General features: G+C 34.6%; 1 protein-coding gene across 9 annotated transcripts in view; it reads left to right on the forward strand.

Moving 5' to 3' along the window:
- Nucleotides 1-25,874, forward strand: part of ARHGAP42 (Rho GTPase activating protein 42) — a 280,896-nt gene that overhangs the window by 198,160 nt on the left and 56,862 nt on the right. For 8 of the 9 annotated variants that reach the window (XM_072726273.1, XM_072726272.1, XM_072726274.1 and 5 more), the window contains 6 exons: nt 9,746-9,850; nt 12,116-12,245; nt 19,219-19,319; nt 21,196-21,305; nt 23,661-23,739; nt 25,274-25,313. In XM_072726273.1, coding sequence (XP_072582374.1) covers nt 9,746-9,850; nt 12,116-12,245; nt 19,219-19,319; nt 21,196-21,305; nt 23,661-23,739; nt 25,274-25,313 — 565 coding nt within the window. The remainder of the gene's footprint in view (nt 1-9,745; nt 9,851-12,115; nt 12,246-19,218; nt 19,320-21,195; nt 21,306-23,660; nt 23,740-25,273; nt 25,314-25,874) is intronic. The other variant, XM_072726275.1, reaches the window with a different exon arrangement.

Consider the following 25,874-nt stretch of genomic DNA (forward strand, 5'->3'; position numbering starts at 1 on the left):
TTGAAATGTATTTTATTGGGCAGCCCGGGTGGCTCAGTGGTTTAGTGCCCCTTCAGTCCAGGGCCTGATGCTGGAGACCCAGGATCCAGTCCCACATTAGGCTCCCTGCATGGAGCCTGCTTCTCCCTCTGCCTGTGTCTCTGCCTCTCTCTCTTTCTCTCTCTCTCTCTCTCTCTCTCTCTCTCTGTGTGTGTGTGTGTGTGTGTCTCTCATGAGTAAATAAATAAAATCTTAAAAAAAAAAGAAAGGTGTTTTATTCCTTCCCTTTACTATATCCCAAATGAGAATGAATGATCTGCTAAATCTTCTGTAGTGCATGCCTTTTTTTGTGACACCACAATCAAAATCAATGTTAAATTTGTACTTCTTCCAAAATATTTTCTTGGCTGCTATATTTTTCTTATTGGAATGTCTGGCCAAACTGAAATAGTGCTATCAGTTTAGTTTTGTTCTCATTTCTAGCCATACAGCTTCATCCATGGAGTTCTATTTAATTTCCCTTGCAATAATGAGAAAAATGGAAATGGGAGCAATAAAACATGGGCATGCTGCTCTTTAGGTTATGTATTTACAAATTAATTTTGCAGAAATTATCTTTTAATTTCAAAAACAAAAAAAAACTTTAATTTTTTTTGTTCTACAGAAAATTCAATTCCTGTTGCATCATTGTTTCATTTTCAGAAGTCTAATAGTCTACTGTAGTTTTAGCCCATATTTATTTAACAAGTAAACATTAGACTAAAGGAAAATGCCCAAGGTTGGGATCTGTCTTCTGCAGATTATAAGACATAGAGTAGAATAGAAACTATAAGTAGGGAATGATAGTTGGCACTAAATATCATAAAGTAAGAATGTTGATCTATTTGAGATAATTTTACATTGTGTAAATTAGTGTCAAGATCTTACTACTTGGGGCAGCCCCGGTGGCCCAGCAGTTTGGCGCTGCATTCGGCCCAGGGTGTGATCCTGGAGATCTAGGACTGAGTCCCACATCAGGCTCCCTGTATGGAGCCTGCTTCTCCTTCTGCCTGTGCCTCTGCCTCTCTCTCTCTTTGTGTCTCTCATGAATAAATAAATAAAATATTTAAAAAAATCTTACTACTTGACATAAAAAAATCTCTACAGAATATTCAAGAGGTGCCATAGTACCCACCTCTTATCCACAGGTATATATTCCAAGACCCCCAGTGGATGCCTGAAATCAAGGGTGGTACTACCCTATATATACTGTGTTTTTTTTCCTGCACATGCATATGTAACTATGATAAAAGTTTAATTTATCAATTAGGCACAGTAAAAGATGAACAATAATAACTAATAATAGAGCAATTATAACAATATACTGTAATAAAAGATATGTGAATGTGGTTTCTCTCTCAAAATTTCTTACTGTACTCACCCTTCTCGTGGTGAAGTAAGATGATAAAATACCTCTATGATGAGATGAAATGAGGTGAGGAATGTGGGTGTTGTTAGTATATTGTTATTGTTAGGCTACTGTTGACCTAATGATATGTCAGAAGGAAGATTATCTGCTTTCACACTGTGGTGGACTATAGGTGACTGAACCACAGAAAGCAAAACCTTGGGTAAAAGGATATTACTATATTAGAAATAAATATTCATACAATGCCATTATTTCGAGGAAAGGCCAGTTCTAATACATAGAAGAATAGGGGACATTTATATACTTTTTATAAATCTTTGTAATTTTTTTAAAGGATACAAAATAAGCTTTTAAACTCAGTTCTCCATTAGACACATAGTTTTAATTATCACATATATAGTTTAGTTTATCATATCTTATATAGAAAGTGATTTAAGTTAACTGATCTCTAGATGTACACTATGCAGTATGGTAGCAACCACCCAGGTATGGCTATTGAGCACTCAAAATGATAGTCTAGATTGAGATGGGCTGTAAATGTAAAACACATACTAGGTTGTAAAGGTTTGATACAAAAAGGTATGTAAAATATCTCAAAACCTCTTTTATATTGCTTAACTATTGAAATAATATTTTGGATAAATCATATTAAGGAAAATATTAAATTTCACTTGATTTAAGATTTTTTATGTGGCTACTAGAAAATTTAATATTTCACATTAGTTTATTCACATTATATTTCTGTTAAACAGTGCTAAACTTCATCCTTTCAGATTTGCCTACAAGATATATAAGTTCAAGTCTAAAATGAGGGGAAAAGATTAGAGAGGGAAAAACATGATCTCCTGACTCTTGATCTAAAGTCCTTCTTACTTCTCTGAATTGCTTGGAGCTTATGAGAATTTTGAGAAATTAGGAGAAAAAGCTTCTGAAGTATGCTGAACATGAACATCTTACCTAAGAGACTTGAACCCTAGTGTATTTGAAATATATTATGGTACATGAAAGTTTGTGACTCAGAAACCCAGAGATACTTTTTATGACTTAACTCCCTTATGGTTCATTCAGCTGCAGTTGATGTGTTTTGATTATATTCTTTAGCATACTTAGCTGAAACTAATGTTTTGCGAGCAACTACTATGTGTCGTGTGTGTTCTCTGTGTTATCTCACATGGCCCATACAGCAGCTTTATTATTAGGCAGTTGTTATTATAGAAGAGGAAGTTAAGTCACAGAAAGATTGTTAGTTGTGTGAGATCACAAACTTCAAGAGAGGGAGACCCAGGAATTCAGAATGTAAAGCTGAGGTCATGTTGTAGCATTCACTGTCTCAGTGGATACCTGATTATAATGATTATTGCTTCCTTAACACTTGCTCTGACCAAGTAAAATGGATGACTATAGAAAATTGTATTGTAAAGTTATTTTAATTACTTAAAATTAGAAGAAAATACAGGGTCGACTTTTACTTTGGCAAAGGTGCACATATCTATTCATTTATTCCTTCTTCCATTCTTTTTTTTTCATCCTTTTTAAAAAGTGGTCCCCTCCCTGCCCAGGCTGCAGTGGACACACAACTCTTCCTGTAATGACAGACAAGTATAATGCCTGTGAGGAAGCAAGATAGAATTTAGCTCCAGTCTTAACAGCTGTGCAAATCTGCTTGTTTTTCAAACTCTGTGTGCCTTAGGTTTTTATCTGTAAATTGGGAATAAAAATTGTAGTTCCCAGTATTGTGGTGAGGCAACTCAAGGCAAGTAACTGGATCATTAACATTAGTATTAGCTAGTATTGAGCTCTCACACTGTTAGCACTACATATGACAACAATACTGATGAATTGTTTTTGTGTGGCTTCAAAGCCAGATATAACTGCTTCAAAAACACATTTTTTAATTTTAACATGCATTAAAATATACACCTAAATGCTGTAAGAAGGCAGCCTGGGTGGCTCAGCAGTTTAGCGCTGCCTTCAGCCCAGGGCATGATCCTGGAGACCCAGGATCGAGTCCAACGTCAGGCCTCCCTGCATGGAGACTGCTTCTCCCTCTGCCTGTGTCTCTACCTCTCCTCTGTTTCTCATGAATGAATGAATGAATGAATGAATAAATAAATAAATAAATAAATAAATAAATAAATAAATAAATGTTGTAAGACCATGTTTTTAATATTCTTTTTAGACTTCATTTTAGTCTTTTTGCATTATGTTTAAAATTAATGTGAAAAATGAAAATAAACCATTAATGTAAACTAGGACATATTGTTTTTGACACTCTGCCTTTAGTCTGTTAATTTAATTTTAAATCTCTTGCTAAAGAAAATTTCACTTAATCTGCTTAATATGCTTTAGCTTTTTAATTTATTATATCATGAAGTATACTATAAAATACTTTTGGGGTTGTCGAAAGTTTGAATAATTTTGAGACTCAATAACAGCTACTTGCTAAGTTAAAGTCAAATAGTATATAGACCTACAGGTCTTGAAAGTTAAACTTTTTTGTGTTCTTTTTCAGTATGGTTCATTAGCTTTAATATAGAAAATTTAACTATAATTTTCAGGTGGCTTAGGCGGTAAAGCATCTGCCTTCAGCTCAGGTCATAATCCAAGGGTCCTGGGATGGAGGCCTGTATGAGGCTCCTCGCTCAGCAGGGGTCTGCTTCTCCCTCTCCCTCTGCTGCTCCCCTTACTTGCTCTCTCTCTCTCTCTCTCTGTCAAATAAATAAGGTATTTTTTAAAAAAGAAAATTCAACTTAAGATAAATTAAAGTGAGCAAACAAGACAATGTCTTTTTTTTTTTTTCCCAAAAAACTTTGGGACTACAGGTAAATTTCTAACCTACTGAAAACTTAAATAAAGTCATTTTATAAAAATGAAACAATAAAGCTGTCCTCAGATCATACATCTTAAAATCTGTATTGTAGTCTTGGACTTAGTTCTAGCTAATGTTATTTTTGAAATTTGCAAAAGCAATTAAGATAGTGAATAGAATTTTGGAAAAGTAAGAAAAAATGCATTGCCTTGGATTGATTGACTCATCCACTTATATGTTGTTTTAGAAATCAGCCATGTAAAGACCTTATCTAAATGTAGCTTCTGCTGGGCTTAATTTTTTTTTCTTTATTTTCTGTAGTTTCAAGGCTTTATTTAAATTGTAGTCAGTCAACGTACAGTGTAATACTAGTCTCAGTGCAGAACCCAGTGATCCCTCACCCATACACAATACCCAGTGCCTACTACCACAGATGTCCCCCAACACCCATCACCCATCCAACCCATCCCCCATCCCCAGCAACTCTGTTCTGTGTAGTTAAGACTCTGCTTAATGGTTTGCCTTTTTTTTCACCCTATGTTTTGTTTCTTAAATTCCACATATGAGTGAAATCATATTTCTCTAACTTCTTTTGCTTAGCAAAATCCACATGTGCCAGCTCCATTCACATCATTGCAAATGGCAAGAGATCATTCTTTTTGATGACTGTATCTATATATGTATGTATGTATGTATAGAATGTATATATATTTCTCATATATATGAATATACACACATATGTATGTATATATATAATTTCAGTTTGTGATTCTTTATGCACTTATCAGTCAGTGGACATATGGACATTTGGGCTTTTTCTGTTAAGTTGGCCATTGTTCATAATGCTGCTGTAAACATTAGAGTGCATGTATCCCTTCAAATCAGTATTTTTGTATACTTTGCGAAATACAATTTTTGGGTCGTAGGGTAGCTCTATTTTTAACTTTTTGAGGAACCTCCATACGGTTTTCCACAGTGGCTGTACCAGTTCACATTCCCACCAACAGTGTAAGAGGGGGTCCCCTTTCTCTTCATCCTCGCCAACACTGGTTGTTTCATTTATTGTTAATGTTGGCCATTCTGACAGGTGTGAGGTGATAGCTAATTGTAGTTTTGATTTTTATTTCCCTGAGGATGAGTGATGTTGAGCATCTTTTCATTTGTCTGTTGGTCATTTGTATGTCTCTTTTAATTACCTTGTTGGCTACAGCCCTTTGTTGTTTCTGTTTTTTACCACACCAGTTTACTACCTCCAGCCACTTCATTTGAATTCCATTCCCTTGAAATCTTGGAAATTTGCCTTTAGGAACTCCATAGATTCTTGACTGCTGATGCAATACATAGCCATGATTTCAAAAAGTTTTACCTTTTTTTATTAATTGTATGTATGCACATGTCAGTCAATTCTTTCATTTGTTCTTCTGTCCTTCTTTTATCATCCTCTTTAAAAATTTTCTCCCCAGGCTTCAGTTGACTGGCTGTTTTTCATCTTTGGACCTCTTTTCTTCAGTTTTCCCATTTATTTGATAATATTTTTATACTCTTTCATTTCCATTCAAAAAATTCCTCTGAATATTCCTCTAAATATTAAACTTAAAGCACTCAGTAGTTATTTTAGGGTATCATCTAATGTATCCTTAAGTTTCCTCCAAGTAAGGAGTAGCAAAGAGTACAGGTTTAACTCACAGGCTAGACACTTGTCCTGGGTGACATTGATGCCTTGCCTCTGCCCTGTGTTTCCAATCTTCTTAAAGCTTCCAGTGACCAAATGTGGAGGTCTTAGAGATTTGGACTTCTTTCTATGCATTATAGTACGTGAAGTGTATGTGAAGTGTATTTTATTTTTTTTAAAAGCAGTCTTATGAGGATGTGATTCATATCATACAATTCAGTCATCTTTAGTTAATTTTTGTCTATGGTATGAAGTAGCATTGACTTCATTCTTTTGTGTTTAGTTATCCAGTGGTCCAAGAACCATTTGCTGAGTAGACTATTCCTTACCCATTGTATGGTCTTGGTGCCCTTGTGAAAATAAGTTGACCATCGATGTGTGGGCTTATTTCTAGATTCTCAGTTCTTAGACATTGGTTTAATGTCTATACTTGTGCCAGTATCATGCTGTGTTGATTACCATTGCTTTGTATCATGTTTTGAAATTGAAAACTGTGAGTCTAAATATTTAGTTCCACTTTTTTAAGATTGTTTTGGTGGCCTGGATCCCTTGCAATTCCATATGAATTTTAGCATCAGCATTGTCAGTTATTATAAAGAAGTTGCTGGGCTTCTCACAGGGATTGCATTGAATCTGTACATCATTTTGAGGAAATATTGCCATCCTAACAGTATTAAGTCTTCTAATTCATGAACATGAAGTATTTTCCTTTTATTTAAACTTTCTTTAATTCCTTAAACAGTGTTTTATACATTTCAAAGATAACAAATTTTGTACTTAAGAATTATTCCTTAGTATTTCATTCTTTTGAAACTATTATAAATGGAATTAATTTCATTTTCAGATTGTTCATTCCAAATATATAGAAATTGAGTTGACATTTGTGTATTGATTTTGTATCATGCAACATTGCTGAACTTGTTTATCAGTTCTAGTAGTCTAGATAGTGGGTTCCCTAAGATTTTCGGTTATTAATTTCTTTGGGAACAAGGAATGAATCACATCATTATAAAAGCCTTTATATCCCAGTTCTTCTGCTTAGTTTGAGGAGCAGTTCTGGAATTACTGCGTCATTGCTTCAGAGTTCTTCCCTCACCCCCATGCTAGGCCCTAGCCCCTTTTCTTACTTTTCTCTGTCATTCATGGTATAGGCCCTAGCCCCTTTTCTTACTTTTCTCTGTCATTCATGGTATCACTGGAAACTTTGGGCCTTAAGACTTGAAACTCAGTGATTAATGGGCTGGGGAATTATGAATATGGTTTTCCTTTGCTGTGTTGTAGTGGTTTTGCTAAATGATTATCTATAAATGCAGTATCAATGTTTATATTTGGTTGGGTTATTGGAGTGACAAATAGTAATTTGATTCTAAAACTGTTGGGAATAATAAAGTGCTATATAAGCTATTACTGATGATAAAAATGAAATAATATTTTTGGGGTGCTTGGGTGGCTCAGTTGGTTAAGTGTCTATCTCTGGCTCAGGTCATAATCTTGGGGTCTTTATTTATTTACTTGAGAGAGAAAATGCATGCACATGAGCAGGGGGAGGGGGAGAGGAAGAAACAGATTCCTGGCTGAGCAGGGAGCTTGAGGTGGGGCTCCTTCACAGGACCCCAGGATCAAGACCTGAACTGAATGAGCCCCCCAGGTACCCCAAAAGTGATTTAATATTAAAACTTAATTTGAAAAAAAAAACTTAATTTGTCTCTTCAGTAGTTTTTAGTTGGTTGTTATTATTTTAAAGATCAGGTTTACCTTGTGGTTAAGCTGAGACAGTAGTCTTTCCCACACTGCTCCACTCATGCAGATTGAACAAAGAAAATTACATCTAGGAAATGCAATTCTTAAAGATTTTCAGGCTGTCCTATTAAGTTACCTTAATTTAGCATCTTGGAATTTGTTGAGGATAAAATGAGCTAGTATAGATTCAAACCTAAAAAAGTTTTACTTTACTGCCATCTAGAGGCAGCTATTTCATACACGCTGTCCTTTTTAAACAACAAAAGTTGCTTCCAAACTGGATGTAGAACAAAAGGAAAAGGTGGAAGGTTCTTTATAGGTAACTTCTCTGTACTTTCCTCAAAATTGTCCTTTCTCTAGTTAGGTACTCAGCATGCATTGTCTGCTACTGAGTGAACATAAATTCTGTTAGAAAATACCAATAGATTTATTTATTTAGACAGATCTTGGGGGAATTTGGTGTTTTACAAGAAGACTTACTTCAGATATTCTTACCGCATCTTCTTTATAAGTTTAATTAAAAATAAAATCCTGTATACTTAGGATGATAGCACCCTCCTTGTAGGACATCCGGTTAATAAAAAGACAATTTAACTGGGGACCAGTTATAGACATTAAAACATCAAATAATACTCCTTCAAACAACTTTATGAACTATCATCTGGATCTTTCAAAGACTAGTGTTGTCTGTATACGTCAAAAGTGTATCTCTGAAAACTTCTAAATCTGTATATCCAAATATCAATTAATTAAATGCTATAATTCTTTTTAATGAGGCCACAATATATGCAGACTATGTATTTTAAATTATTGGATAATTCAACAAATATATTATAGCATCATTTTAGTAAAGAATAATCTATTGAGTATTTAGTTTTGATAATAATTATCAATTGATATAAAATTGACAGTGTACACTAATTCTAAAATTGGAAAACATATATTTTGACATATCAGGAATTGTTGAATGAGGAGAGTCTTTAAAATATACAACTTAAAACCCATTTGATAGTATATGCTTTCTGACATGAGCATAACTTTGTAAGAAATTATTTATATAAGAAGATTTCTTACTTATATAAGAAGACTTGCTATAGAAGAAAAGCATTAGGTAATTGTTTTCAGATAGAATGAGTATTTATCTGTTGGAAAACATAACACACATACCAGTTGGTGCTTAGCTAAATCCCTGTTTCCCCAGACAGAGGAAACTGTGGGATGTTTATTCACTTAGGAAAATTTCAAAAAGTGTTTCTTCTTTAGTTTAAAATAATAGCTTACAGACATAATGTGGTATTTGAGTTAGAAAAACATTAGCCATTTCTGAAAAATATTTTCTAACTTTATGGCAGGAAGAGATCAAATTGGTGGACAAGTTTGTAATAAAAATCCCAGTGAATTAGGTTGAAAAAATGTAATTGTTTTCTCAGTCATAACTTATATAAATGACTGTGTCCTATAAGCCCATGGAGATCCATTCTTTCTTTATGAGTAAGACCATAATAAATAAGCACATGTGAGTTTAGGATTAGAAGGTTAATAGACATTGTGGTTTCCTAAAGAAGATTTTGTTCCAACTCTTTATATGAAAAATCTGTATCCAGTTCCAAGTTTTTGATCAACTCTTTCTACTGTTTTCAGTTCTTCCCACTACTTGCCAAACTCTTGTCTATTTAACACCTGGATCAGTACTGCCACCTTGTGCTATTCCTCTTGTCTGGTCAAATTCTTACTTCTTCCCTTGGGTACTCCTTATCTCTAATTTACTGGTTAGTCTTCCTCACATCTGTACATGTTTTATCTTTGTATTTGAATTAGAACCTCTTCTAGGGTAGGACCTATGTTCACGTTGGTCTTTGTTCCTATTAATAGTCTCTTCTGAATATTTCTTCAATGCATTTAAAGAGTAGAATAGTTAATATAACAACTGTCCCTGTCACTGTTTACCAAAAAGGAAGTAAAAATTAACTTTAGTCGTTGATTTCACATTCATAACTCAAGTGTCTGCTTTGCCACATAAAGGAGTTGAAATGCTTGAGGATTTAAAATGAAATATAATTTCCCACTTTATTATGTTTGATGATTATCTTTTTTTAAACACATTTCATGGTTTCTTTCATTTCTCTATTTTTTGCAGCTTTTGTCATTCCTTCAGGGTTTATTTACTTTTTACCATGAGGGATATGAACTCGCCCAGGAATTTGCACCATATAAGCAACAGCTTCAGTTCAACTTGCAGAATGTAAGACAATACTTATTCTCACTGCCTCTCCTTTTTTTTTTAAAGATTTTATTTATTCATGAGACACAGAGAGAGAGAGAGAGAGAGGCAGAGACACAGGCAGAGGGAGAAGCATGCTCCATGCAGGGAGCCTGACATGGGACTGGATCCCGGATCTCCAGGATCATGCCCTGGGCTGAAGGCGGCGCTAAACCGCTGAGCCACCTGGGCTGCCCTCTCACTGCCTCTCCTTAGTGAATCAGATGCTGCCGAGAAACTAACTATAACCAAGCTAAACCTTGGAGTGTTTAAAAAACTTATCTAATTTAGGAAAGTCATCTAATAAATATATTAAAACGTTTTTTTTTTTTTTCCTAGCTGCTGGTTTGAAAGTATACCAGTAAAGAACTATTCTTCATATGTTAGAAAAATTTAGGAACTTCCACAAAAATAAATATTACTGAGGTATAGATAATAGGTACTTGGAAGGTTGGAAACTTGCCTTTATCTAATGTTCTCATTATTTTACTGGGTGACCTTAGGCAAGTCTTTTTTTCTGAAAGGGTAACATTTTTATATTTGTGAAATGAAAACATTGTACATGAGCACTAAAGGAATATCTTTATTCTCTCTGAAATTGCATGTAATATATATGCTATTTTAATTTTCTAAGAGTGAATTTAAATGGTTTTTAAGCAGTTGTAGCAACTGCTTTAAAGTTTAATTCAGATTTATAAACATCCTATTTATTTCTGTTAGGGTATATGTTGTAAAGTTGTCTGATCCTTTTAATATCTGATTTCATAGTTATACAAATTCAAATTTGCAGATGCTAAGCATCACTTACATTTAAAAAACAAAACAGAAGAAATGCCTGTATTATCAAACCTGACAAATAGAAAGGTCTATTTGTTGAGAATTTTTGTCAGTAAATGGAACTATGGGGTTGGAGTGTCCCATGAGAAATAGGTAATTGGATTTATTTATTACTTGTGTTTGGTGTTTTAGCTTTTTTTATTTCTTCTAGATTTTCTAACAGAATTGGTTTCACATGTAAGTCATTACACTGTTTTTCAATATGGAATGAGTTTGGACTTTTTTAGTGAATATTAAAAGGAAAGATTGTTAAGGTCACAATATTTTATTACTTATTTCCATGTGTATTATAATTATATTAAGATTCCTACAGTTCAAGAACAAAAGAGGAATGTAAGGAATTGGAAAATTTCTGATCTTTATGTTTAAAAGAATTTGAAAAAAAAAAAAAACTTAAGAAGTAGCAAAAGTGGCAGTTAAGAAAATTTTCCTAACTTACTTTGGGATTCAGTTCTTTTATTATGGGCCATAACAAATTTTAGAGTTGACTGGTGCTGATATTTATACTTCTAAACATATTGCTTGCTTCTAAATAAACTATTGAGATAATATGGCCTGAATGCAAAAGAGATCAAGAAAAGTCTTATGCTTTTTCTATCTTTTTTTTAAATATTTTATTTATTTATTCATGAGAGACAGAAAGAGAGAGAGCGAGAGAGAGAGAGAGAGAGAGAGAGGCAGAGACACAGGCAGAGGGAGAAGCAGGCTCCATGCAGGGAGCCTGACGTGGGACTCGATCCCGGATCTCCAGGAACATGGCCCAGGGCCGAAGGTGGCACTAAACCGCTGAGCCACCTGGGCTGCCCTGCTTTTTATATCTCACTTTAAGTAAATTTGCTGTAATGTGGGTGAACTATTTTTTGTAATAGAAGTTAGAATTAATAAACTTATTCATTTTTATGAGTTAATTTATATACTAACCTCATGTAACTATTTCTGGAAAACAAGCTAAGTGATATTTCTTATTAAAAGTTTTAAGAATATGGGTGATGAATTTTTTTTTTTTTTGCAAAGTGCCACATAAAGGTATGGAATTTATTTTGTCTTTATTCTCCAAAAGAAAATATAAGTCCCTATTCATCTGCTTTTTTTTTAACCTTAGATGTTAGTGAATATAAAACTCTGTTTCTTAAATATTACATTTTTAAATGCTCTGATTTGTCCCTAAGTAATAATGTTACAATAGGAAATAGGAATAAAATATACACATGCAGAAGGTCATTCAGAAGAGTTGAAAGCAAATCAAAATCAGACTATAGGTCTCAGTATATAGGGTCATGGGATGTGGTGTGTAGTGCTGAGAGAACAAGGTTATCCTTTGAACCACTTGTGGTTTTGAAACTTGAGACTGGAAGTTCCTCAAAACTGATAGGAAACAATAAATGAAATTGTTGTTTCTATTTACTTAAGACAAGGAATAATTTTGAAAGTACTCGACAAGAGGTAGAGCGGTTGATGCAAAGAATGAAATCTGCCAACCAGGATTACAGACCACCCAGCCAGTGGACAATGGAAGGCTACCTTTATGTCCAGGAGAAACGTGAGTCACAAAGACATACCCTAATGACTCTTAAGATTAATATTTTGTTTCTTTAAGATTTGACTTGGTTAGTGTTTTTCCTTCAAATAGGAAGACTGCAATTCCTTACAGCTTTATCATATTTAGTCTGCTCTCCCACTACCACCATCAAAGTGAGGAAGTTTATCCACATTTCGCCATCAGGATCTCCAAGTTGGCATATTATTGAACTTGGAACTTACAACCTTCACAGATGATACGGTAACATGAGTTCAGTTTTAGAATTTCATTGTAATAGCTAATCTCAATTTAAACTTTCATGGAAAATTGAAATTCAAAGCCTTTGTCAGTATGAATCATCCTAGTGACTATAATAAAACTTTTCTCTCTTCCTACAGTATTATTTCTTTCAATTCTATGCTCTATCAGTTTTCAGGAATAAAACTGGCAATTATGTAATGTCAAATTGGCACTCTTGACTTCCTGAGGTCAGGAAATAAGCATCAGACACAATAGGGCACTATAATAATTGCCTCACACTAAGAAAGTTTTTTTCACAAAAATTAATAAAAAGCCTTTAAATTTTGTATAAATAGGATTCTTTCTGCATGATACTTGCATTGAGTGGAACCAATCTGACTAAATTAACTATTTCAAAACAGATATGCTCTAATGTATTAGTCTCATCCAGTTCGTGGTAAAGGAACAGTTGTTTTTATTTCCAGTCCATGATGGACCTATGTCTTTGTAAAACAAAATCATATGCTTGGATTTTGCAGTAATGCCAAATCATTGTAAAACTTTTGAAATGCTTATTTTTACTTTCTGTACTATTCTCATATATTGGGACACAAAAAACACATGGAGAGAGAGCACTGCTCTGAGGTCTCTGTATCAGTAGATGATACATTAATGAAGTTGTTTTGGTTAGTTAGTAAGACATAACTATAATATAAAACTTTAACTCTTTCAACTACAAGGATCAAGATGGGAAAGCTGGAGATACTGGGTTAGCTGTGAAAGTTTTTGACATAATACAATGTAATTATTAAAATGCCAGCATATTTTATATTTGCCATGCTCAGGTGATGCTCATTTATTGGATAGCAGTATACAAGCAAATAATGATTTGATCTAACAGACTCAGCAAATATTTATTACTCTTTGGATTAGATGATAGAGGGCTCCTGGTTCAGGAAATCTGGGTTTGAGGATTTTCTCTTAATCAGTATTCACTTTGACCAGTCTGCCGTTTTTGGATGTTAAAATAAATCTAATGACCTGCCTAGCTATTCTGTAATTAGATCATAATAAACCACTTTCATTATAATTTCATGGAAAAAAACCTAATTCATTGGTCATTTATATACAAGGTATATAAATTTAACTCAAAACACTAAGGAAATTTTTAAATACTTGTTTTGAATGAGTGTTTCAAGTTTGAAAACCTCAGTGTGAGGGTACATTGAGAGGAGCTTACATCTTGCATCAATAAAATATTTCGCTGAGCAGAAAAAAATGTGTTGATAAAGAGGCTTATTCAAACATGCATGTGGCAGAGGAGGTACTATTCTCTTTCTTAGAGCTTTTTTTAATATTAAGACTCAGTAATATTTTATTTATTTTATTTTATTTTATTTTATTTTATTTTATTTTATTTTATTTATGAGAGACACAGAAAGAGAGAGGCAGAGAGACAGGCAGAGAGAGAAGCAGGCTTCATGCAGGAGGCCCAATGCGGGACTCAATCCCAGGACTCTCAGGATCACACCCTGAGCCAAAGGCAGACACTCAACCGCTGAGCCACCCAGGCTTCCCAGTAATATTTTATTTCTTGAGTTTGTTGGTTATTTTTTATCCCTCAATGTTACATAGTTGCTAAAATCCCTGTGCTTATGTGATATTTTGTTCCAAAGAAAAAAGCTTTGGATTACCTAGCAAAATTATTTTGTATCAATGTATATCCTGTTTATTTGGTACTTGGGAGTCCATCCATTGGACAGTGTTGTAGTTTATTTATTCTACAGCTATTGGACATTTGGTTCAAACTAAGCATAGGCCCTTTAATAACTTGGGGACCGCATGGGTACACAAAATGCAGTGTTTTATGCACCCATCCGATGTTGGCATCTTGTGTTTTAAGATATGTGACTTCCTCTGGGTCAGTCTGAGCTAATTTTGGGGGGGGGGGGGGATCTGAGCTAATTTTAAAGCCCTTTTTGCAATGACCTTTCCTCCGAAATTTGCTATCCTTCTAAGTGATACCACCCACCTTTCTAGGCTAAAAACTGGAGGTGTATCATTTACTCCAGTGTATCTCCTGTAACCTGGGGCCAACTCTGTCCATTTTATCTCCTTGATAACTTTTGAATGTCTACCTTCTCTCATCTCCACAGTCTTTCTTTGGCCTCATAATTGCTCTCTTTCTGCCTCTACGCTTGCCTGTCTAGTAATCCATCCTCCACAGAGCTTCTGGCACATCCCTCTAGATGCTGGCTTGTTGTGCCCCTCTTCTGACGGCTCCTTCATGTTGTGTGGCCTTTGAGGCTTGAACAGTTGGACTCTCCCTCTCTCTTTAGCATCTTCTCCTTGATGTTGACCTCCTACTCCTAAGATTATTTCATCTCAATTTTTTTTCTATACCTACCTGCATTGTTTTTAGAGCTTTAGTGATGTACATTTGGCATACAATGAATTGCAAATATCTAAAACATGTAATTTGTTTTGTCATTATATACACACCTATGAAACCATCACCACTGTGAATACATTCATCACCTTCAAAAATGCTCTCATGCCCTATTATAATCCCATCCTCCTTTCTTTTCCTATTCACCATCTCCTCACTTGTATTGTCTAGGGATTGGAAAAGAGAAATGGACGGATTTATACCCCTTTGGAATTATTTTTATATGAGGGACAAATATCCAAAGCCCCTTTCCACTTGGTATCTTTGAAAGTGTTTATAAGAAAATCAGACCCGTTCACTAAAACATATCGATTATGCTGTTGCCATCACCAAATGAGTAAGTTCTATGGGGAATAGAAGATGAGACAAAGAATTGGCTCCAGGGTTTTTATTCTGTAATGGAAGGCATAAAACAAACTCATGCAATTAGTAACCAGTGATCAATAATAAATATCAGAGCTGTAAATTGAGTGATAAACAGAGATGGATGTGATGGGGTGGTGGCAGCAGATCATTGCAGTTTGGACATAGAGTTCCACTTTATCAGGATATGTGGTTTTTACGCACTTCTAGGCATACATTACATTGCGTTCTAATAGACTTCATTTTATTTATTTATTTACTTACTTATTTTTAATTTAAATTTTAGTTAAAACACAGTACAATATTGGTTTCTGGAGTAGAATTCAGTGATTCATCACTTACATACAGCACCCAGTGCTAATCACAAGTGCACTCCTTAATACCCATCACCATCTAGCCCCTCCTCCACCTACCTCCCTCAGTTTGTTCTCTGTTGTTAAGAATCTCATGGTTTGTTTCTCTCTCTCCTTTTGCTCCCTTCCCATATGTCTGTTTTCTTTCTTAAATTCCACATAAGTGAGAGCATATGGTATTTGTTTTTCTCTGACTGACTTATTTCACTTAGCATAATATACTCTAGCTTCAGCCACGTCATTGCAAATGGCAAGATTTCATTCTTTCTGATGGCTGAATAATATTCCATTGTTTATATAGAGTACATCTTCTTTACAAATTCATCAGTTGATGGATACTTGAGCTCTCTCCATAGTTTGGCTATTGTTCATAATGCTGTTGTAAATATTGGGGTGCATGTACCCCTTTGAATCTGTATTTTTGTATGTTTTGAGTAAATACCTAGTAGTGCAATTACTGGATTGTAGAGTAGTTAATAGACTTCATTTTAAATAGGAAGAATATGGTTCCAAAGTTAGACCTATATTGGAATTCCAGGCCTGTCATCTGTTATTGGGTGATTCTGGACAATTTTTTAGCTCAATATCTTTGTTTATTATTTTTTTCAGTATCTTTGTTTATAAAAGAAAGCTATTCATACCTATCTAGTAATGATGTTATAAGAATAGAGGTGATATATGTAAAATGTCTCTATTCTCTATAGAGAATAATACTTACCATGAACATTTACTGTTCCATGCAATTTATATTTATCTCATTAGATTCTTTAAACAACTATTGAGAACTTATTCTTCCTCTAAAGAGAACAGTTAAATCACATGCCCTATTGATGGATAAAGTAGTTTCATCTCCAGCTCTTAGGCTACATTTTCTTTTTTTTTTTAAGATTTTATTTATTCATCCATGAGAGACACACAGAGAGAGAGGCAGAGAATCAGGCAGAGGGGAGAAGCAGGCTCCATGCAGGGAACCCAACGTGGTACTCGATCCCGGGTCTCCAGGATGATGCCGCGGGCTGAAGTCGGCACTAAACCGCTGAGCCAGCAGGGCTGCCCTAGGCTACATTTTCTTACACAAGAAATGCTCTTTATAATGTCTGAGTTAACCTGCCTTCTCATCACAGTTGAGAAGTGCATGAGTCTCATATGATGTCTGACTTAAAAACTTTCTAGATAAAATATGGGCGCTTAGTAGATATTTAGTGAATGTTATGGGAAGAATCCCATTCCACAAGTATCATCTCAGCAACCTCAGATGATTACTGGGTACGATAATTAAACTTGTTTTATTTTATTTATTTTTTTAAAGATCTCTTTATTTTAGAGAGAGGGAGAGCGTGCAGGGGGAAGGGGATGGGCAAAGGAAGAGGCGAGAGAGAATTCAAGCAGATTCCATCATAATGAGTGTGGAGCCTGATGCAGGCTCAATCCCAGGACATTGAAGTCACTACCTAAGCCGACCAAGAGTTGGATGCTTAACCAACTACACCACCCAGGTGCCCCTAAACTTGTTTTATCTTGCAGCTTTAGATATATAATAAAGTTTTATTTTCCCACCCTTTTTTTAAGGGCTTAGGAATTTCTTATCTGAGAACATCTGCTCTGGCCTAGTGACAAGCAACTTTAAAGGAAGTAGCATGTGTGCATAGGAAACTTGAAGATTAAATGCGTGATGTTCTGAACTTAAGGTGTAGAAGACAAAAAAACAACTTGGTCTAAAATGTCATCAGAGCCTTGCACAGCTTTATTTAAAAATTACTACTGATATTGCTTTGTAAATTGCTTCCTAAGTAATAAAGTCACTATAAGGATTTTCATCCAGTCACTTTCCACTAATCAGCTCTAAGCCTTTAAGTATTTTTACTTGTGACAGAATTATCAACAAGTATGCTTAAGTACTATAGTTGAAATGGCCCTAAAACAAAATTGAAGTTTATTATAATAATCCTTTGTGATTGCAAAGTATATAGCTGTATCCTGTAATTTTGAGATCTGGGGTTAAGTATTTTAAAGCTAAATATGACATGAAGGGCACTGTTATTACAGAAAAAAATTCAAATGCCTAAGGACACACTTTTCTCAAGTAGTGCATTTTTACAATTTCTTACTTTTAAATATATGGTTATGAAACCACACCAGCAATAATATTGTATGTAATTGTTGCTAGAAAGATGCTAGTGTTAGGCAGGATGGGACCCTAGATGGAGAACAAACTCCATTTTCAACCCTCTCAGCCCACTGCGGTGTTTGGATGCAGGATAAATGGCTTCCCTGTGGGAAAACTGACGGTCTTCTACCTTGGTCATGGAAAAATTGAACTCACCATGCATCCCTATTCCCTGGTGAAGCAGCAGCATCTAGTTCCTTAAGGAGAATACAGGAGAATAACGTGGTATGCTATAGGAAAGAGTTGCACAGTATTTACAGGGGGAAAAAGGAGCATTATACATATGTAACTTTCTTTTAAAATGAAAAGTAAAAGTTATTTTCACTTTAAGGAATTATTTGAGTTTGCTTTTTTTTCCCAGATAGGTGGTAAGAGGACATAATTCCAAGGCTAAGTTAAGTCTTAGAGAGAAAAATGAGTGAATCATTCCTTCATTCGTCAAGAATTTATTGAGCAACAGCTAATGTCTGGCCCTGTTCTAAGGATTAAGAATGTACTACTAAACAGAACAACACATGTTCCTGCTCTCATACAGCCTAAGAGTCCAGTGGCAGAAACAGACCATAAATAGAATAAATTTGTAAAATGTATCCTATTTTAGACAGTAATAACTGCTAGGAAGAAAACAAAGCAAGAAAGAGATAAGAAATACTGAGGTGAGAGTGATGCGGTGTTAGCTATCTCTTCAGGAAGAGCCGCATTATAAAGATGTCATTTAGGAAGAGACCTGGAGGAAGTGACAATGCAAGCCTAACAGATGTCTGGAGCAAAAGTAGTCCAGGCCAGGAGAACAAAATGTCCACATGTGTGGGGCAGCAGTGCATCCCCGGTGTTCACAGACCAGCAAGGCGGCAGTGCGGTGTTGCTAGAGCAGAGGACATGAGGCAGAAGGTAGTACGATGTGTAGTGAGATCTGTAATGAGGGGCCAGATCATGTGAGGCTCTGTGTATAATAAATAGGCTCTTTGGTGTTCACCTGGAGTGAAATGGGAAGCCACTGGAGGGTTTGGAGCAAAGTGGATGAAATGAACTGGCTAGATTTTTAGTAGAGTATGTCTTACAGTTTTAAAAATAAAGGACAAGGATTAGAAGTAAGGAGATCAGTTATTGTAACTAAGGCTAATTTCTCTTTCTTGCTACCTCTTTGGAAAGTAAGGTATGCCACTTTTACTGAGGAGATAACTGAAATTCAGATCTAAAGTGACTCTTGAGTTACAAGGCAGTATCAGCGTTGCAAGCAAGTAAAGCCGACTTTGATTCCCAGACATTCAATTCCATACAACTCTCTCCCTCTACACTGGCCTTTCTCACAGTATTGCATGGCCTGTGGAGATGATCAGTTGTGTATCATAGCATCAAAAACTGTACAAATATAGTCACAAATCATTTGTTTACAACCTAATGTTTGTTTCCTTACAACAGGACCACTTGGTTTTACATGGATTAAACATTATTGTACATACGATAAGGGAAGTAAAACATTTACAATGAGTGTTTCAGAAATGAAATCCAGTGGGAAAATGGTGAGTTTTCCTTTTTCTTTTTTTTAAACTGAGCTCATTAGTAAAGTAATGGAAGTTAAACAAAAAAAAAAAGTCATATTTGCTTGCTTTTATAATAAACATGTAAACAAATTTTAAAAATTGCCAAGTCAATAAGTTTTCTCTAACTTCAGTGATCTTGATGACTTAAAAAGAGAGGCAAGCATTTTCCTTTGCCTTACCATGGAATATTTTTAATATTCAGTTGAGTTAAATGTAGGGAACCTTTAGTAGACCACAGAGGTGACTTCTCACATCCCTGGCGGAGTTATTTATGCTGCTACTTGGCTGGCAGCTCAGTAGAGACTCCTAGCGGCTGAACCAGGCTTAAGGACTCTGCATCTTTCTCCAAGTCACCTCTGTGGGAGGCTGCCTTTTGCCCCTGCTTGCCACTTCCTCTTCTATACTGTGTATTGTTTACTGAAGTGCTGACCAGCAAAGTTTCTCAGAAGAAATCAGTTGATGCCCATTTACTCCAAAAGTAAATTGGTCACTGAATGTCTTGCATGGCTAGTGAACAGTATAGAATAAAGTGTACTTTATATAAGGAATTGCTACAGAGTACACCTTTATTGTTCATAGTGTGTAATCTTTTTGTGAATTATGATGTGAATATGGCAAATGAACTTAAAAATCAGGTAATTGGGACCATCATCTAAGAATCCTAGAGCTGAGAGTTATCCTAAAGATTATTTAGTCCAGCCTTATTTTAGCAGATTAGAAAATCAAGGTAGTTGAAAGTAAGTGACTCATCCAGCTAATTTGTGTCACAGATCATAGCAGAGGGTAAGTGCTGATCTAACTTAGATATGTGCTCAAATACATCAGCTGAAACTTATTGTGCTTGGGCATTCAATAGAGCCTAATAATTAAAGTGGAAAGACATAATACAAAGGAGAACATACAAGAGTAAAAGAAACCTTCAATTCCTCCCATCATGAGAAGTTAAGTGCTATAATCATGCCTAGTGTGTGCTTTAAAAGTTTCATAAGACAAGATGTTGCCTGAAAGTCAGGTATGTGGCAGTCAGTGAGCTGTTAGCAAACAGACCCAAGCCAAAGTTCTGTCAATAAATCTATGATCTTCGTAACCAAAGATAGTATAACTAACTAGACCATAGGTAAATATTCCCCTTAAGGTGACTGGTATCTCGGATATAGAAGAGAATTCTTATGACTTGAGCTCATGTTGGATCCTATCAAAATAGTTACAGTTTTAATTGCAGGGTAGCAGTTGGTTACCAGCAAAGCAGTCATGCAGTGTGTATGATAGCAACATATTTACAATTAGTAAATACTAGAAATGTATTATTTTTGTAGCTCTTCTGAGACTTTGGGCCAGTTATCATTTAGTACTATAAGGTTCTAATGCACAAACACACACTGTGTGTGCACACATACTTGCTCACTAAGAACAGTTCTAATCTCTTAGCAATTTAGAGCGTTTTGATGCCAAAGCCACAGTGTTGTATACTGACAGGCATTCTGTATATCTAACTGTGACATTATGGTAACTGTGATTTCATACTTTTTCTAAATCTGAAGTCCTACAGAATGTACATTGTGGTGCAATTTAACGTAAGTAAATATGTTAAGACTACTAGACAGGCATGTCACAGAATTCTTCTATTAAAACATGTATATGTTATTAATTTATTAATTGTTTTGTAATTGTATTATAATTGGGCAGTTAACATTAGACAAAAAGTCTGTATTCAGAGGTAAAGATTTGATTATGACCCTTATACATAACCTGTACTCAAAGTTAACATTTAATGCAGCAACCTTAGTTGACATATTTAATATTTTCCAGTTGCCCTTGTCATCGTGTCAATAATATGATCTCCTTCTTGTTTCAGAATGGCCTCGTTACTGGTTCACCAGAAATGTTTAAATTGAAATCTTGTATCCGACGAAAGACAGATTCAATTGACAAACGATTCTGCTTTGACATAGAAGTAGTTGAAAGGTTTGAGGTTTTCTTTTCACTTTATATTTTTTAATAAACTAAAGTATTTGTTTCTATGTTTATGTGTAAATATGAAACAACACACAAGTACTTGTTTTTCTATCTTTAAAGCTAGTGTACATATTTATTTTCATTCTTTTATGTATTTATTCAACAAGTACATGTTGCATGATGCTTTCAAAAGTAAATCAGACAAAGAATGCTAGCAAAAAGCAACATCACTCAGAGAATATGGGGAATCGACATAAATGACTAGATTAGGGGCTGTGTGGTGGACTTGAGTTCTGTCACTGTGTATGACCCTGACAATATTGTTCATCACTCCTGGATAAGCCTTGTTGTGCACTTTGGAAGTCTGGTGCCCTTGCTTCCAAGTAGGATTAAGACACAGCTGAGAGTGCCATAAGTTTCCTTCAGCCAGTGAAATTCAGTGCCTGCTCTGTGCAGAGCACCATTCTGGACATTCTTAGCCACAGGATATTGGGAGAGACATAAATGTTGTGCATGCGAGTTTATAATCTAGTGGGGGATTTTAGTTCTACTTTTTTTTTCTTGTATCTATACAAGAAGAACAGAAACTAAATAAGAATGGGTATACTTCTTGATCTCTGTTGTATTCCATGATCTATTTTTCTTCCCTGCATTACAACCATACTTTTCTGAATACTCTAGCTTTGTGTGTGTGTGCACTATATTAAATGCATACTACATATACTCATATATACTAACATTTACATATATGTAGCTTGTAACTACTTAGTAGGGCAAGACCCCTGTTTTTGATGCTTCTTTAAAATTGTGTTAAATATTTTGGCACTGTGTTCTTAGATTTTATGGATCTACTTACTAAATTTCCCTTATTTTCCAAAAAAATCCTTTGGGATTTTTGACTGGAGTGGCATTAAAGTTATTAATTAATTGATGGGAAGTTGAACTCTCTTTGAAGATTTTACTTTTTTAAGATATATTCTTGAATGTCTTTATTGCAATTTTGAATAGAATTCATTAATATATATATTTTTTCTAAATGGGTTGAGACTCATATCAAAAGGCTATTGATCTTCTTAATATATCATTCTATATCTAGCATAGTTGTTGAGCTTCTTATTGATTTTAATAGTTTTATGGTAGTAATTTCTAGATTTTCTATGTAGACAGATGCCAACATGCTAATAATTTTTTTTTTTAATTTCAGCACTTTTTAGTTCTTTACCCCGGGGGCACATTGTTAAATTGTGCTTTGGTTGTCTCACTCAAAAAATAAGGATAATAAGTACCCACCTCAAAGGGTTCCTGCAAGGATTAAATGAGATTAAACAAATGGAAACACACTTATAACATAGTGCCTAGTAATAACAGCCAACAAATATTGTTATTTTATTATTTTTTGTTGATACTCGCCTAGATTCTCTAAGACTGAATGATCTTGATCTTCATATATGATTTTCCTTTTCCTGTCATCTGTTTTCCTGTTTACACAAGAGATGATATGCCTTCATTGCAGTTATAAGTCATGCCAGTTTTGAATCATACAATATTTATTTATTTATTTTTTTTAATCATACAATATTTAACTGAAATTTCCTCCTCAATGTACCTCTTCACAGAGTCCTCTAATTTCCTGTTTAAATTTATTTTCTGGACAATCTGCATAGTTAACTAAGTTAATTTAACTGTTTCTGCATTTTGGGTTTTTTCTATCTTACAATGCTTTCCTCCTTCCCTCTGCTTGCTCTTTCTCTCCTGAAGTACGTCCTTAAGTAACTATTTCAGAATGGGTACATGGGAAAGATTGGTTTTTAAGTGAATTAATTTTAATATTGTGATCATGGTGTAGATGAACACTATGGTTTTAGTGTCTTCTTAAATAATCATGGTATGAAACTTTTATATTACTATATTCTTATTGTAATTATTTTCGTGACCAGATGGTACCATATTGGGGTCATAATTTTAATCATTCTCATGTTGTAGAATATTTAGGTGGTTCTGAACTTTGGTGAATGTAAGTTTGTCATCTTTTTTGGTCGTTTCAGAGGAAATAGTTGAAACTAGCCTTCTTAAGGCAGTCATACCTAAATCAATGATTTTACTACCTGCAAACCATTAAAATTAAAAAAAATATTTGTTTGTGTGTGTGTATATGTGTATATGTCCCCACAGGGATTTTTCTAAAAGGTAACTATAAATCAGTCTTTTCATTTTCATTTTATAAATTCTTTTTTTTCTTCTCTTTTCTCTTCAGTTTTTTCTTTCCTGCTTTTTCTTCAAATTTTATCTTTAAGAATACAAAAAATAAATGTGTAAAGATATAACAGGAATATACTGAATATATAAAATATTTGTTTTTAATAGGCATGGAATCATCACATTGCAGGCATTCTCAGAAGCTAATCGGAAACTCTGGCTTGAAGCCATGGATGGGAAAGAACCGGTAAGAATGTGGCACATTCTATAATTTAGGTTTTATCATTCTAATTACAAAGTACATCTGAAATTTCTTTTTATGTCTGTAGTATATTTGAAGATATTAAGATTGCAAATCAGAGGAGTAGAAACTGTTTTTCTAGTGTTGTCTCACTCACTAGCACATAACACTAATTTGTTTCAAATTTCTAATTTGTTTCTCAGGGGGACTTCCAGGACTGATTTAAAATCCTAAAATTATTTTTTAACAAATTACTTATCGCTAACTTGGCTTTGCTGATGGGATTATTTTATTCACGTAATAGTTGAGCCCCCACTTTTTGCATTGCCTGTGCTAGGCTTCATGATCAGTCTGATGAGCAAAGGTTCAGGGTTAAGAACTAATCCTGTGCTCTATATCATTGTTTGAAAGTCTCATTAGATGGGGTGCCTGGGTGGCTCAGTCATTTAAGTGTCCGACTCTTGATTTCAGCTCACGTCTTAAGATAGAGCTCCACGTGGGCTCTGTGCTCAGCAGGGAGTCAGCTTGTGATTCTCTCTCTCCCTCTCCCTCTGACCCTTCCCCCCAAATAAATAAATAAATCTTTTTAAAAAAGTCTCATTTGGTAAAATGGCCTTCTAGCTTGACATTTTCCCCTCCATCTATATCTCCACTGTTTTAATAATTATTTCAATGTGGGCATGAAAATTTACTTAAAATTATTAGGGAGGCTTATGTAAAAAAGGGAATAAATCATCGATTACTGTCTGTTCTTTGTGAAGAACACTGCACTGAACAGTTGGAGGTATGAACACATAAGGAAATGAGAAGGCCCTATTCTGTCCTTTGAAACTATCCCTTAGTTGTTAAAGAATCTATGAAAAACCTTGTGCAAAGTACCTATGCAAAACACAGCTGGACTTTGAGGCCACCCCTCAAATTGTTACCAGTCCACAATAAAATGAGTACAGAAATTATGATCAAGTATCTAGAAAACTTTACAGCAATTTGGAGAAGTCATTTTATATCTATTGAGTTTAATAATACAAAAATTGGATTCTGCATCTATTCCTTATAATGTTTGTTATGTTTTTATTTTATTATAGCTTACAAAAATATCAGCCACTTACAAATTAAAAATTAAAACAAAATGACTCTTTGCCACTAAGTTGTGAGGTAAGCCCTTCCCTAGAGCAAATTTAGATGATATGATAGCTCAGAAAGAAGTTAGGGTTGTACATGTTGAGAACAAAATACTAGGGAGTTAATTTGTAGAAGGAGTAATCTGACAAAATCCATCCTCAGATCCTTCCTGAAAAAGAGATATATATACTGTGCATCAGTCCGGTAATAGAATGAGATACATAAATCATGTGGAAGGGGGACAGCCATGATGGAAAGAAGTGGGAAGCAAGGTAGGTTGACAGGATTGGGAGTTGGCCCTATGGACGCACCAGTTGTAGGACCGTGAAATCAAGATACTCCCTCTGTGTATCATTGTCCAACATCACCTTGCTTCTGTGCAAGGTCATTGACTGATTAGATTTCCTTTGTTTTTTAGATTTATACTCTACCTGCCATTATTAGCAAGAAAGAAGAAAGTAAGTTGTTTTAATAATTATTTAAAATTTTATCACTTTTTTTAATCACTAAGGCATTATGTGATATTAAGAGTTAATTCTGGGAAAATAGTAGTAACATATCATTGATCTGACAGTTAAGCAAGTTTAAAATTTCATTGAAAGAAGTTTCTCAGGTCAAAGCCACTAACTATTGGTGTAATACTAACTAAAATTAATTTTTATTTATTGGTGTTTATTTACTCATAGATATGTACCTGGCTTTATCCCAGGAAGAAATTTGAAGCAGTTGATATTTAGTTTGATTTTTTAAAAAATATTTTTAATGGCAGTAGAGAGCTTCTTTATTTTAGTTTCCCTATTCCAGCAACAAGACTGAAGACATGAATAATTTGTGCTGGTTTTAGGAGATTGTACTTAAAAGTGTGATGTATAAAGGCATTGTCATAACACATGGGATATATAAGAAAACCTGTTGTCTCACTGTAGAATCACTGAATCCTTAGTATTAAAATATTCTTAATAAACACATTTTATGTGTTTTCCATCAATTTCTAAACCTTATTTAATCATCGGCCACCT

The sequence above is a fragment of the Vulpes vulpes genome, chromosome 11, assembly GCF_048418805.1.
Source record: "Vulpes vulpes isolate BD-2025 chromosome 11, VulVul3, whole genome shotgun sequence".
Classification (NCBI taxonomy): Eukaryota; Metazoa; Chordata; class Mammalia; order Carnivora; family Canidae; genus Vulpes; species Vulpes vulpes.